This window comes from Cucurbita maxima, unplaced genomic scaffold (genome assembly GCF_002738345.1).
Source record: "Cucurbita maxima cultivar Rimu unplaced genomic scaffold, Cmax_1.0 Cma_Scf00018, whole genome shotgun sequence".
Classification (NCBI taxonomy): Eukaryota; Viridiplantae; Streptophyta; class Magnoliopsida; order Cucurbitales; family Cucurbitaceae; genus Cucurbita; species Cucurbita maxima.
This window is the reverse complement of record NW_019272034.1, coordinates 3,238,136-3,251,204: the sequence shown is the minus strand read 5'-3', so window position 1 is coordinate 3,251,204 and position 13,069 is coordinate 3,238,136. Positions and strand designations below refer to the sequence as shown.

The window sequence follows — 13,069 nt, the reverse complement described above, 5'->3', positions numbered from 1 at the left end:
AATTCCTCTTTGGAGTGTAGTCTTGGGTCCCTTTCTCAACTATTTTGGATCGTTTCAGACTGATTTTGACATTTTAGGAGCATTTTAGGCTAATGTGACCACTGCTTAATTAATTTAAGTTATTTTCAAACGAAAAGTATAATTAGTTAGCATCGTCACATGAATTGAATCATGTATTATCTCTTAACTTCATATCGTGGGTCATAGGTTGTATGCTGAAAAATACTACATATCTAAATTTTGCTCGGACTAGACTGGAAAGTAGAGTTTAAGGCCATGAAATGTTTTACTAAATGTCAAACTATGATTGTGTTTTATATGCATTTTTCAACCCCAATAGTAAAGGTACTCATTGAGTATTTCTAAACTACTCAAACCACGTGTCACTCTTATTTTTTCAAGTAAATGTAAGACACCCTTGTACAATGACGACATCACAGTCACAATCATGGAACCGAAGCTAGGACAAATCCATTCATGTTATTTTTATAACCCTTAGGTTAAATCACAACAAATACTTTATTACATTCGTTTATTTAAATTCGTGTTATTTATTTTCCACCACATTATTTTAACACGTGTAACTTCATTCCTCCGTTACCAAATATTATAATTTTTTTTTGTTTGCAATTTATAAATATAAAAGGTTTAAATTATTTTCAAAACACTTTTTTAAATTGAAAAATGTATTTTTATTAATTTATACATGGCAAGTCAAAGTAAAATAAATACGAACGAAAGGAGGCCACAAGATTGTCAACACATGATAGATAACATACAATAGATTGCAGCAGCATGACAATGCCCAAATTCATCACTCTCTCTGCGATCGTTCCACCATGGCCATGGATTGCTGTGCGCCAATTCGACCTCTCTTCACCCATAAGCTTTCTCTTTCAAAAACATGTAAACCCCAAGTGATTGGTTCAAGCGTTGTCTTCTCCTCTACTCGCACTACCCCACTGCTAGTTTCATCATTCAGTGGCAAATTAGAGCCTCTGTTCCATAAACCAATCTCTTCCTCCGGTTGCAAACTTCGGCTCATCGCCAAGGTCCATCAGTTTCGGGATTCCATTTTAATTTGGTTCGCTAATTGGGGTTTTTTGCTTTAATTCTTATATGCTTTGTAGGTTGGTGATCGGGCTGATTATTCGACTGGGAAGGAAGAAACCAATTCGCTTGATTCTGAAGTAGACAGTGAAGAAGAGTTTTCTTGGTCTTCTGTCATTTTGCCGTACGTTTCCATTACTTTTGTGCTCATTGCTGATTTCTTGTACTATTTGTTGAGTAAAATTCTGGGTTTGTAGGGGTAGCTCTTTATTGAATTAAGAATTGTCTCAATTCGTCAGGTTCTGGTGTTAGCTAGTTTGCATTTTCATACTTTTGGGTTTTTTGAATTGGCGAGTTGCTGTTGAGGATTGTTGGGGGTAGTCCTACTTTGGCTAATTTAGGAAATGATCATGGGTTTATAAGTAAGGAATACATCTCTATTGGTATGAGGTCTTTTTGGGGAAGTCCAAAGCAAAGCCACGAGAGCTTATGATCAAAGTGGACAATATCATATTATTGTGGTGGGTCCGTGATTCCTAAAATGGTATCATAGTCATGCGCTTAACTTAGCTATGTTAATAGAATCCTCAAATGTCGAATATAGAAGTTGTGAGCCTCGAAGGTGTATTCAAATGTAACTCAAGTGTCAAACAAAGGGTGTACTTTGTTCGAGGACTCCAAAGAAGGAGTCGAACCTTGATTAAGGGGAGACGGTTCAAGTGCTTCATATGCCTCAGGGGAGGCTTTATAGTGTACTTTGTTCGAGGAGAGGATTGTTGGGAGGGAGTCCCACATTGGCTAATTTAGGGAGTGATGATGAGTTTATAAGTAAGAAATACATCTCCATTAGTACGAGGCCTTTTGGGGAAGCCCAAAGTAAAGTCATGAGAGCTTATTCTCAAAGTGGACAATATCATACCATTGTGGAGGGTCCGTGATTCCTAACAGTTGCCTCGTTGAATTTCTGTATTATTAGGTTTGTGTTCCCTGCCATAGGAGGCTTGTTGTTTGGATATGACATTGGTGCCACCTCTGGAGCTACCCTTTCATTGCAGGTTGATCTACATTTTTCTGATATAATCTGATTTCCCCCAAAAAAAAGTCTTCTCTAGCTGAGAAGTCACCATTTACTGTTGATGAGTTTTTGTGTTTTTTACTTGAAAATGTCAGTCTCCTGAGCTTAGTGGCACCAGTTGGTTTAACATCTCTGCCGTTCAACTTGGTCTGGTGGTGAGTTTCTTATATAGGACTTACAATTGCATACTGTGATGCAAATATCTCTCAAACTTTCCCGTCTTATATTCTCTTGAATTAAGGTTAGTGGCTCTTTGTATGGAGCTCTTCTTGGTTCCCTCCTTGTGTACCCGATTGCAGATTTTCTCGGTACGTGCTTGGTGTGTTCAATTTAAACTCAAGCTCGAAGCTTCTTATGAACTTTACTTGACTGTTTTTCTTTATCTCGGTTGTCAAGGACGGAGGAGGGAGCTAATTATAGCAGCTGTACTATATGCACTTGGTAGCCTGACCACTGCTTATTGCCCTGATCTGGGCATTCTTCTGGCGGGAAGGCTTCTCTATGGCCTTGGCATTGGTCTGGTAATGTTATTGCTTTACTCCCCATATAAGTCCTGTAAATTGCAAGAGTACTCTGACATTATAAACTAGCGTTGGTACATTTTCACTTTAACAGGCCATGCATGGGGCTCCTCTTTATATAGCTGAAACATGTCCATCTCGGATTCGTGGAACCTTAATATCTTTAAAGGAGCTGTTTATAGTACTAGGAATCTTGGTACTGCTCATAAACCTTTCCATGTTGTTTAAGTTACTTCCGTTTCGAGAATTCATTTCGATTATGAGCTAATTTTCCAATCCATTGCTATTCTTCAGTTGGGGTATTTAGTTGGAAGCCTTCAGATTAATACAATCGGAGGATGGCGATACATGTATGGATTTAGTGCACCGGTTGCTTTATTGATGGGATTAGGAATGTCGATTCTCCCTCCATCGCCTCGTTGGTTACTTCTCAGGGCCGTTCAAGGTAAAGCGCCTTCAGAGGATTCTAAAGAACAAGCTATTGTAGCCTTGAGTAAACTCAGAGGACGACCTCCTGGTGATAAACTATCTGAGAAACAAATAGAAGAAACATTTCTCTCCTTGAAATCTGCCTATTCAGAGCAGGAATCTGAAGGGAGTATTTGGGAGGTCTTTCAAGGCCCGAGTTTGAAAGCCTTCATAATCGGTGGCGGTTTGGTTCTCTTTCAGCAGGTTTTTTGTCATCTCTAAAATTTGATTTTGAGAATAACATTTTAGCATAAAGTGCAAATAACTCAAGAACTCCAGAAACTATATCATCTATGATGTGACAGATAACTGGACAGCCGAGCGTTCTATATTACGCCGGTCCCATTCTTCAGGTTTTGACATTCCCTTTGTTACATTATAACCCAGAAGGCAGTTTTTCTTCTCTTTGATAAATCATAATATCTGTACACCATTCTGATTCAAGAATGCAGGATTTGCTGCTGCCTCTGATGCTACTAGAGTCTCAGTTGTTATTGGGGTATTTAAGGTGCATGAGATAATTTTAAAAGATATGCAATCTAATCTGGAAGAGATTGTTTCTGTCGTCCTATAATAACCGTTTGTGGCGTTCTTATCATTTTCTTTCGATCGCTCTTCATTCAGTTGCTTATGACATGGGTAGCTGTTCTAAAAGTTGATGATCTTGGAAGAAGGCCCTTGCTCATTGGAGGTGTTAGTGGCATTGTAAGCACTATAACCATATCCATAACTTGCCGGCACCTCCAATAACCTTGTAATCTTTGAGGAATTGTTTGCTGGGGGGTTCTAATTCTGCCATCTTTATTACTGCAGGCGGTTTCCTTGCTTCTTCTTTCAGCCTACTACAAATTTCTTGATGGGTTCCCCATTGTTGCTGTTGGTGCCCTGCTTTTGTATGTTGGTTGTTACCAGGTATACTTTTCTCTTTGCTTCTTTAGCCTTGAGGCCTTTGTTGATCGGTCTCTCTTGTTAAGGATATTTAATCGTGAATTTACCGTATATATCATATTTGATCTTTTATTATAGGCAAATATCTAGATATTTGCCTTCCATTACGGTTTACTATAGGTATCTTTCATCTATTGCTCTTTCCGTTTATTACTCTTTCCATATCCTTGTAATTTATTTGATCATAAATAGGGAACTTTCACCTCATTTAGCTGTGGTGGTTTTAGCAAATATTCTCATGGTATCAGAGCCCTCTCGGTTTAGCAACTCCGATTCTTTATTTTCAATGGCTTCTGAATCCTCTACTCATTTTCTTCTCCACCACCACTGCTGGCTTTGATGACATATGGGCAGTCTCCTTGGCTGCGGCAGGAGGAGCCGATTGATTACTCTTCGGCTCCACCCTTTTGACCTCCAAATCATCCTTCGCAGGCCCACCCTTTGCCATACTCTGTACATACAACCTCACCTTCTCCAACCGGTTTAGCAACTCCGATCCTTTATTTTCAATGGCTTCTGAATCATTTACTCATTTTCTTCTCCACCACCACTGGCGGCTTTGATGACATATGGGCAGTCTCCTTGGCTGCGGCAGGAGGAGCCGATTGATTACTCTTCGGCTCCACCCTCTTGACCTCCAAATCATCCTTCGCAGGCCCACCCTTTGCCATACTCTGTACATACAACCTCACCTTCTCCAACTGGTTTACCCTTAGCCAACATAGCCTCTTTCGTTTTCTTCCCAATCGGCCCTTCATCCTTTGTTGATCAGTCTCTCTCCCACAGAAGTACACTTTTATATAATAATCACTCTTCTGAATTATAAACAAACTCAAAATGAAACTGGAACTCTTGCAATCCTTTGCTTTACTGGTTCTTTTTGTCAGCAAAGGATGTGTAAAACTTGCTGAAATGCCATTGCAGATATCCTTTGGACCAATTAGTTGGCTTATGGTGTCCGAAATATTTCCACTTCGAACTAGAGGGAAAGGAATCAGTCTTGCAGTTCTTACGAATTTTGGTTCGAATGCCATCGTCACATTTGCATTTTCACCCCTGAAGGTTGTTATTCCATTGAATGCTTGGTTTTTTACTGGTCTCCACCATTTCTGGAGCCATTGACATCAAATGCTTAAATTGCTGTTTTGTAGGAATTGCTTGGAGCGGATAACCTTTTCCTTCTTTTCGGTGCTATTGCATTGCTTTCACTTCTTTTTGTAACTCTTCAAGTTCCCGAGACCAAAGGTCTAAGTTTGGAAGAAATCGAATCCAAAATCTTGAAGTGATAAACACGTAATGATCAAATTCGCTTTCGTGTGATTTCAATAATAAACGTACGTTTGCATCGGTTGATTTGCCTAACATTTGCAGAACTACTGCAGCATATTTCTCACTTGGAGATGCTGACACGACGGGTCGGTGCTGCCATTGAAGAGAGTTTGTCGATCTATTCAATATGCAAATAAATAATGTGGCTTAGGAACAACTATGTCGAATCGAATAGTTGATACTCATGGTTTTCTTCCTTCTTGAAATGTGCAAATCTAAATGTTCTTATCAGTATGATTGATATCTACAGCTTTGTTTTGTGTATTATTATATTGTTCGTGTTTCAGGAACCGTACCAATGACTCAGAACTAGAACTAAATTCAGGAACTGCATATTGAACGTTCGAGAATTTGACTGGGAACTATGAAGACATAAGAAACAAACATTTGTTATTAAGGGTTCAAAGTAAACCCATCAGAGTACAAAATTGTGAACATAAGAGGAAAACTAAGATTAGAACACAAGCAGCCCTTGCATTCTTCACATCAATCTGCAATAACAATACTGCAGAAATATTTTATTGGTACAATACAACTTAGTTGTAAATTGCTTATTGTTTGTTGTTTGCGTGTGTGTGTCTATGAACTTCATCATTGAATATGTCTGTTAATTGGCTTGGAGTATTCTTTCTAGGTCTTCTTCCTCAGCCACTGCATCAGAAAGAGATATTGCTTTATTCTGTTATATTATCTGTAGCGACCTAAGCCCACCGCTAGCAGATATTGTCCTTTTTAGGTTTTCCCTTTCGAGCTTCTCCTCAAGATTTTTAAAACGCGTCTGCTAGGGAGAGGTTTCCACACCCTTATAAAGGGTGTTTCGTCTCCTCCCCAACCGATGTGGGATCTCATATTATCGGTAAAAGTAGAAATTTGAAGTTGTAGTAACTCACCTATGTGGGTAGTGGTAAAGATAGGAGCGCTAGATGAATGTTTTGAACCTAAATGTGTAATCATTGGTTGTGGTGTTGCCTCTGGTAATGAAGGTTTTGCAGCCAAGCGTGTAGCCAGGAGTGCCTGTGGTGATTCCTTGGCCTGTGATGAAGGTTTTGAAGGCAAATGTAGTGCTAGTATTGCTTGAGGTGCCTCCTTAGCCGGTAATGAAGATTTTGCCACAAAACGTGCAACCACGGGCTCTGGTGTCTTCTTGGTTCGTAACGATTGTTTTGCAGCTGCTGGTTGTGGTGTTGTTTCAGCCCGCAATGAAGATGTTGCAGCCACTGGCTTTGGTGAGTTCTCAGCCAATGGTAAAGATTTTGCAGGCAATTGTGAAGCCACTGGTTGTGGTGCCGTTTCAATCTGTGGCAAAGATTTTGCAGCCAAATGTGTAGCCACTGGCTGTGGTTCCTCATCAGCCTGTAACATGGAACTTACTGCCTCCCTCATCTTCTCCACAACACCTACATCTCCAGGCATTTTCCCCGGACTCAGCGCATCGAACAACACCTCAGAAAGTGCTCTCTCGTCTTCACCTGGCTCAAACTTCTGCATCAGGTACTCCTTTACTGAATCTCCTTTGTCCCATATCTGCTCAGTTCCTTTACCAAGTCTTGATGCTTGCGGATCCATTGGGGAAGAGCTCCTCTTCTGCGTTGCTGGGGAAAAAGCGTCTTGTGGAGTAGCCGGTGAAGAATTGGCCATTGGGTTCGATGGAGCGGAGAACGTGAGGCTTTGGATCTTTGAAGCAAGAGCATGAGTAGCATCAGTAACAGTGGAATAAACAGGTGCCAACTTCTCAGTTACAGCTTCTGTCAATGTCTTGCTTGGACTTGAAGGTTTAGCAGCCTCCATTTCTTGTATTCTCTTAATGGTAGTATTTGCAGCTGCAGTTTCGGTTCCTGTTTTGATATTCCCAAGAGACGACTCGACGATCATTTCAGACGACATTTCCGACGAGCTGAAAGGTTTTTCATCTTGTCCTGATGCAAGATTTATGTTGTTTGCTAACACATGATTCTCAGCAATCACAGGATTGGCTCGTGGATGCTGCCTGGCATTCTCTTTGCAGCCCTCTGGTGCTAGCTCTGATTCATACACTGCAAATGAAACAAGTTCATATTTTAGTATAGGATTTGAAATATATGAACAGAAACAACCTTACTTGGGGCTCCTAAATATTCAGCATCAACATGGTCCTCCTCTTCCTCTTCATTTTCATCCAAATTATACCCCCACGACGGTGTAGCATTCTCGTCTTCGCCGTGCTTCTTCTTGTGGCTTAGAGTGTATCTGAGTTTCTTTGCTTTTTCTTTCACTTTGGCAAAAACTGATTTCTTTTGATGGTGATCCATATCCTCTTCAGGGTCACGGTCCTTTCCTGCCACGGGTGGCGAATGTGCAGGCGACCATTTGGAAGAATCCCCCTCTGCGTATGGAAAGGCCTAAACTCGGTTAGTTTTCAATGGATTTGTTTAATAAACGAAAGGCACTTCTCAGCCTGTTTGTGTGGTTTGCTTTGTTCGAGACTTAGTTTTATAAAGAATAAGTCGTTTGTTTGATTTAACACAAATTACAAAGGAACAAGAAACGTGAAACGAGAAACGAGAATTTACCTATACCTCGAAGTTGTCCCGTGGATGGGTTGGCATTGGCACTATATGCATGCATTATGACGACGGTGTTAGCTCTCGATTTGTTTCGGTTTTGGTTAATTGTGTGTGAAAGAGAGGTGCATTTGAAGGGAAGGGGTTAAACAAGAGCCACAAGAAGCTGAATCAATGGTATACTAAATATATTTGTGGGCAAAGTTTGTTGAAGAGGGAAGATCCAACAGAGTTTTCATTAAGGCCTTTCTTTCTCCTTTACATAAGCCTACTTCTTAGCAATTGACCAACACACACAAATCAACTTTCATGTCCTCCAAATCTCCTCTCTCTCTCACACTCACTCACTCACTCACGATTTATGTTCGTAAGATTTACATAACTTCATATATGTTACGTTCCTATCGTAAAAGGTCACAATCAGAAAATGATATTATTTGGTTGCTATACATTGCTAACCTTCGAAAAGGGAATAATTGAAAATCTCGAGTAACAGGCCAAGCTGCTAAAGTGATGACAAACCCCATCAGTAAAATGAGTCATTTGGAAAGTACGTCGATTCCCAATCTCTAGTAAAACCCAAAAGAGGGATCCATTTATAATCTTCCGTCTAAGTTGTTAGGAGTTCGAACTCGAATATACAAATACATAAATACACATTGTCTAAGTTGAAATATTTATTATTTGTACTTGAAATTTTGTTGCTATATTTATATATATATATATCAATAAATTTTATTTTATTTTAGTAAATATTGATAATGAAAATGGTAATATAAATTTAAAATATTTGAAAAATAAAATAAAATTAGAAAATTAAGGGGTAGAAAAGTCCATTAATTATTTTTTTTTTTGTAAAGTTTCTTTAAATAAGAAAAACAAGGGACATTGTAAAACTCGCCCTCAGGAAAAAAGACTCGCGCTTTTCGAAAAACCTCGAGATATAGAGAAGAGAAGCAAGCGAAGTAAGGAATTCAGCGGAGAGCAAAACCCCCCATTTCTTCCCTCTTCCTTATCCCTTTCTCCTTGCCCTGCAAACCCAAAATGCCAGCTCTCGCGGCGCATACCCATCTCCCCACTTCCACAAATTTCCCCAACTCGCCGGCTTCCCACCGTAGCCGCCGGATTCCGCCTTCAATCGCTGCCTCTAACAACCCCCATCTTCCCACCTTCAAATGTCATTTATCTTCTTCATCTTCCCAAACCCCACAACCCATTCAATCCTCGACTTCCTGCAAACCCCTCCTGAAATCCATCGCTAAAGCCCTTGCTCTGTCCTCCTCTGTTACCCTTGTTTTTAATTTCTCTTCGTTGCTTGGAAATGGGGGTGGAAACTTCGGTGGGGGCAGCGGATTTGGTGGTGGGAGTGGTGGAGGCGGTGGTGGGAGTGATGGGTTTTGGAGGAGATTCTTATCCCCTGCTGCATTGGCGGATGAGCCTCAGAATCAGGAGTGGGATGCTCATGGTTTGCCTGCCAATCTTGTTGTGCAGCTTAGTAAGCTTAGTGGGTTTAAGAAATACAAGGTCTCTGATATTTCGTTCTTTGATCGCCGGAAGGGAATCACCGTTGGCACTGAAGACTCGTTCTTTGAGATGGTTTCATTGAGACCTGGCGGGATATACACCAAGGCTCAGCTTCAGAAAGAGCTCGAAACCCTTGCGACTTGTGGGATGTTTGAGAAGGTCGATGTGGAAGGGAAAACTAAACCTGATGGTACTCTTGGTGTCACAATCTCGTTCTCTGAAAGTACTTGGCAGTCAGCTGATAGGTTCAGATGTATCAATGTTGGTTTGATGCAACAGACGAAGCAGAGGGAAATGGACCCTGATATGACGGATAAGGAGAAGCTTGCCTATTTTAGGAGCCAAGAGAGGGAATACAAGAGGAGAATTTCGAAGGCGAGGGCGTGTTTGTTGCCAACGCCAGTGTATAGAGAGGTTCTTCAGATGATAAGGACTAGGGGGAAGGTCAGTGCGAGGCTTTTACAGAGGATTCGGGATAGGGTGCAGAAATGGTACCATGATGAAGGGTATGCTTGCGCACAGGTAGTAAATTTTGGAAACTTGAATACCAAGGAGGTTGTTTGTGAGGTGGTGGAAGGGGATATTACTCAGCTGGTGATTCAGTTCCTGGATAAGCTTGGTAATGTTGTTGAGGGAAATACTCAACTCCCTGTAGTGAAGAGGGAATTGCCCAAACAGGTAGAATCCTTTGAAGGTTAACTTACAAATTTGATGCCAAAATTTGTTGATTGTGCCTGTTTAGTTCTTAATTCTTAAACTTTACGAAGTTCCCTTTATGTTTTTAATCTTAATTACGATGATACGCACTGTTCTCGTACATGCTAATAGATGAAGGTTGATTGTTTTGACATAACATAGTGTGGCATGTATCAAATCCAATTTAGGCTGTTCACTTTGAGTTGATATTTATCCAATAATCATGTCACATCATAGTGTTAATGGGAGGGACAACATAGAGTCACGATCCAAAATTTTGAAATGTAAGCGAATGTTTTCTAAGTCTAGAGATTAAATAGACACGACCATGCTCCAAACTACATTTATTATATAACCACGACTGTATATTTGGTGTTTTATCTTACCGAGAGAAGCAGCTATCGACTTCTCGGTGTTTCAAAATTAAATTTCATACTATGGCCACAAATTTCATTATATCAGCTTTGTATAGTGAGTAGCAGTTCTTATGTGCTCAAGATTTTGAATTATGTCACAGCTACAAGCAGGCGAAATTTTTAATATCGAAGCAGGAAAGCAAGCTCTGAGGAACATCAACTCCCTTGGTTTGTTTTCAAATATTGAAGTGAATCCACGACCTGACGAGAAGAGTGAAGGAGGGATTATAGTTGAAATTAAACTTAAAGAACTTGACCAAAAGTCTGCTGAAGTCAGTTCGGAATGGAGCATTGTTCCTGGACGTGGAGGACGTCCAACTTTGGTATGTTATTTATCTTCGCTTTGTTATGCTTATGCCTACTTTCACCACCATTGAATTATGGTTGAACATATTTCTATTTTATTTATTTATTTATTATTATTATTTTTTTTTTTTTTTGTGGGCTTTGTGCTTTTAGGCTTCACTGCAGCCTGGTGGAACAGTTACTTTTGAACATCGAAATATCAATGGATTAAATCGATCAATTCTTGGTACTATAACAACGAGTAATTTTTTCAATCCTCAGGTAGTCCAATTAATATTATTGTTTAGTTCTTCTTTTTCACTGCTTAAAGGCTATTAAATGATGAAATCTCCACGTTTTTCTTTGTTCAGGATGACCTTTCATTTAAGCTCGAGTATGTGCACCCATATTGGGATGGTGTCTATAACCCACGCAATCGAACTCTTCGAGTTAGTTGCTTCAATAGCCGAAAACTGAGTCCTGTTTTCACTGGTGGACCTGGAGCAGATGAAGTTCCACCTATATGGGTCGACCGAGCTGGTGTTAAAGCTAATGTTACCGAGGTGTTTATCAGTGACTGTTTAGTGTTTTCTAGATTTACTCCTTCAGTAGCATATTTTGGAAACAATGTTTTCTTATATTGCTGGCATTTGTTGAATAGAATCTTACCCGCCAAAGCAAATTCACTTATGGGCTTGTAATGGAAGAGATAACGACACGGGATGAAAGTAGTAATATCTGTTCAAATGGTCAAAGGGCATTGCTTGGTGGAGGTATTAGTGCTGATGGACCTCCCACAACCCTGAGTGGAACTGGTATCGATCGAATGGCATTCTTACAAGCAAATATAACACGGGATAATACAAAATTCATTAATGGTGCTATCGTTGGCGAGAGGAACGTATTTCAGGTGCGAATCTGTCTTAATATTTGCATCTCGACCTGTTAGTACCCTTTCATTGTTTCATTGAAGCATCTTTTTGCCTCTTTTTCATACAAGAACACAGATTTAGAAGCAATTAAGTCACCATTTTATAGATTAATATGTTCAATTTTGAGGGATTTACTCGACAAATTTAGAACTATGTTCTGTTGGGTGCTCACGGCTCTGGGGTCTTTTTGAATCAAACTATGCTGGCTGAGAAAATATTTTGACTTCTGAAAGTTCTGGCTGATTATTGACTATCACATGTGTGTATTACAGGTCGACCAAGGCCTCGGGGTGGGCAGCAAATTTCCGTTCTTCAACCGCCACCAGCTTACCTTGACACGGTTTTTGCAGCTGAAGCAGGTGGAGGAAGGTGCAGGTAAATCACCTCCTCCTGTGCTTGTCCTCCATGGTCATTATGGTGGCTGTGTAGGGGACCTTCCAAGCTACGATGCCTTTACCCTTGGAGGGCCTTATTCTGTGAGGGGTTACAATATGGGTGAGCTGGGCGCAGCGAGAAACATCCTCGAGGTAAATCTTAAACATCCTCAAAAATGATAGACGACCCTTATCACGAATTTGGAGCAGCATTCTGATTTCTATCCGGTTGATCTTCTTTAGCTTGCAGCCGAGCTGCGAATCCCTGTTAAAGGGACCCATGTATATGCATTTGCTGAACATGGAACTGATCTCGGAAGTTCAAAGAACGTTAAGGGAAACCCAACTGAAGTATATAGGCGAATGGGGCACGGTTCGTCATATGGTGCAGGGGTGAAGCTAGGCCTAGTCCGGGTCGAGTATGCGGTCGACAATAACTCAAGCACAGGTGCATTGTTTTTCCGTTTCGGAGAGAGGTTTTGAGATAGTTTAAATTGGTATTCCATTTTTGGATAGTTAGCCGGCTCTGTAGGTTGTGGGAGAAGAATGTTGGAGCTTTATTATGAAGATGATATGCAGTATCAAGTTAAGAGTGATTTATTGCCTTGGAACTTTTTCTTTTTCTTTTGTTTCTTTTTTACCTCTCTGATTCTGGTAAATTTGTTCTAGAGGTGCGACAAAATCATCTATGCTACTTTAATTTTATGCTCTGCATGAACAATCATTGAATAATTTACTGATTCCAGAAATTGGAACGTTGCTAAGTAATCTCTCTCTCTCTCCCTCTCTCTCTCTCTATATATATATCACTTTATGATGAACAAGAATGAACCAGACTATAGTTTAGGATAGGTAACTTTACAAGATAACAGTCTTACTTGTAATGATAGGATACACATGGATACAGGGTT

General features: G+C 40.2%; 3 protein-coding genes across 4 annotated transcripts; 2 read left to right on the top strand and 1 right to left on the bottom strand.

Annotated features, from left to right (window-relative positions):
• The first annotated feature begins 756 nt into the window (after nt 1-756).
• On the top strand, nt 757-5,653 carry LOC111492917 (D-xylose-proton symporter-like 3, chloroplastic). Of its 2 annotated transcripts, none has more exons than XM_023142424.1 (15): nt 757-1,052; nt 1,131-1,234; nt 2,027-2,105; nt 2,221-2,280; nt 2,367-2,433; nt 2,522-2,646; nt 2,741-2,842; nt 2,941-3,318; nt 3,420-3,467; nt 3,560-3,622; nt 3,739-3,819; nt 3,928-4,026; nt 4,987-5,124; nt 5,214-5,355; nt 5,445-5,653. In XM_023142424.1, exons 1-14 carry the CDS (start codon nt 840-842, stop codon nt 5,346-5,348), a joined length of 1,692 nt encoding a protein of 563 aa, XP_022998192.1. In that variant the 5' UTR covers nt 757-839; the 3' UTR covers nt 5,349-5,355; nt 5,445-5,653. The 2 variants fall into 2 exon arrangements, with proteins under 2 accessions (XP_022998192.1, XP_022998191.1); XM_023142423.1 differs by having other exon boundaries at nt 5,434-5,653.
• A 1,029-nt stretch (nt 5,654-6,682) lies between these two features.
• LOC111493251 lies at nt 6,683-7,679 on the bottom strand. The gene is made up of 3 exons (XM_023142899.1): nt 7,490-7,679; nt 6,789-7,424; nt 6,683-6,687 (listed from the first exon to the last, which is right to left on the bottom strand). Exons 1-3 carry the CDS (start codon nt 7,677-7,679, stop codon nt 6,683-6,685), a joined length of 831 nt encoding a protein of 276 aa, XP_022998667.1.
• Nucleotides 7,680-8,833: 1,154 nt separating this feature from the next.
• On the top strand, nt 8,834-12,926 carry LOC111492790 (protein TOC75-3, chloroplastic-like). Its single transcript, XM_023142240.1, has 7 exons — nt 8,834-10,133; nt 10,669-10,890; nt 11,027-11,134; nt 11,224-11,415; nt 11,514-11,762; nt 12,057-12,311; nt 12,402-12,926. Exons 1-7 carry the CDS (start codon nt 8,976-8,978, stop codon nt 12,639-12,641), a joined length of 2,424 nt encoding a protein of 807 aa, XP_022998008.1. The 5' UTR covers nt 8,834-8,975; the 3' UTR covers nt 12,642-12,926.
• Nucleotides 12,927-13,069: the final 143 nt, after the last annotated feature.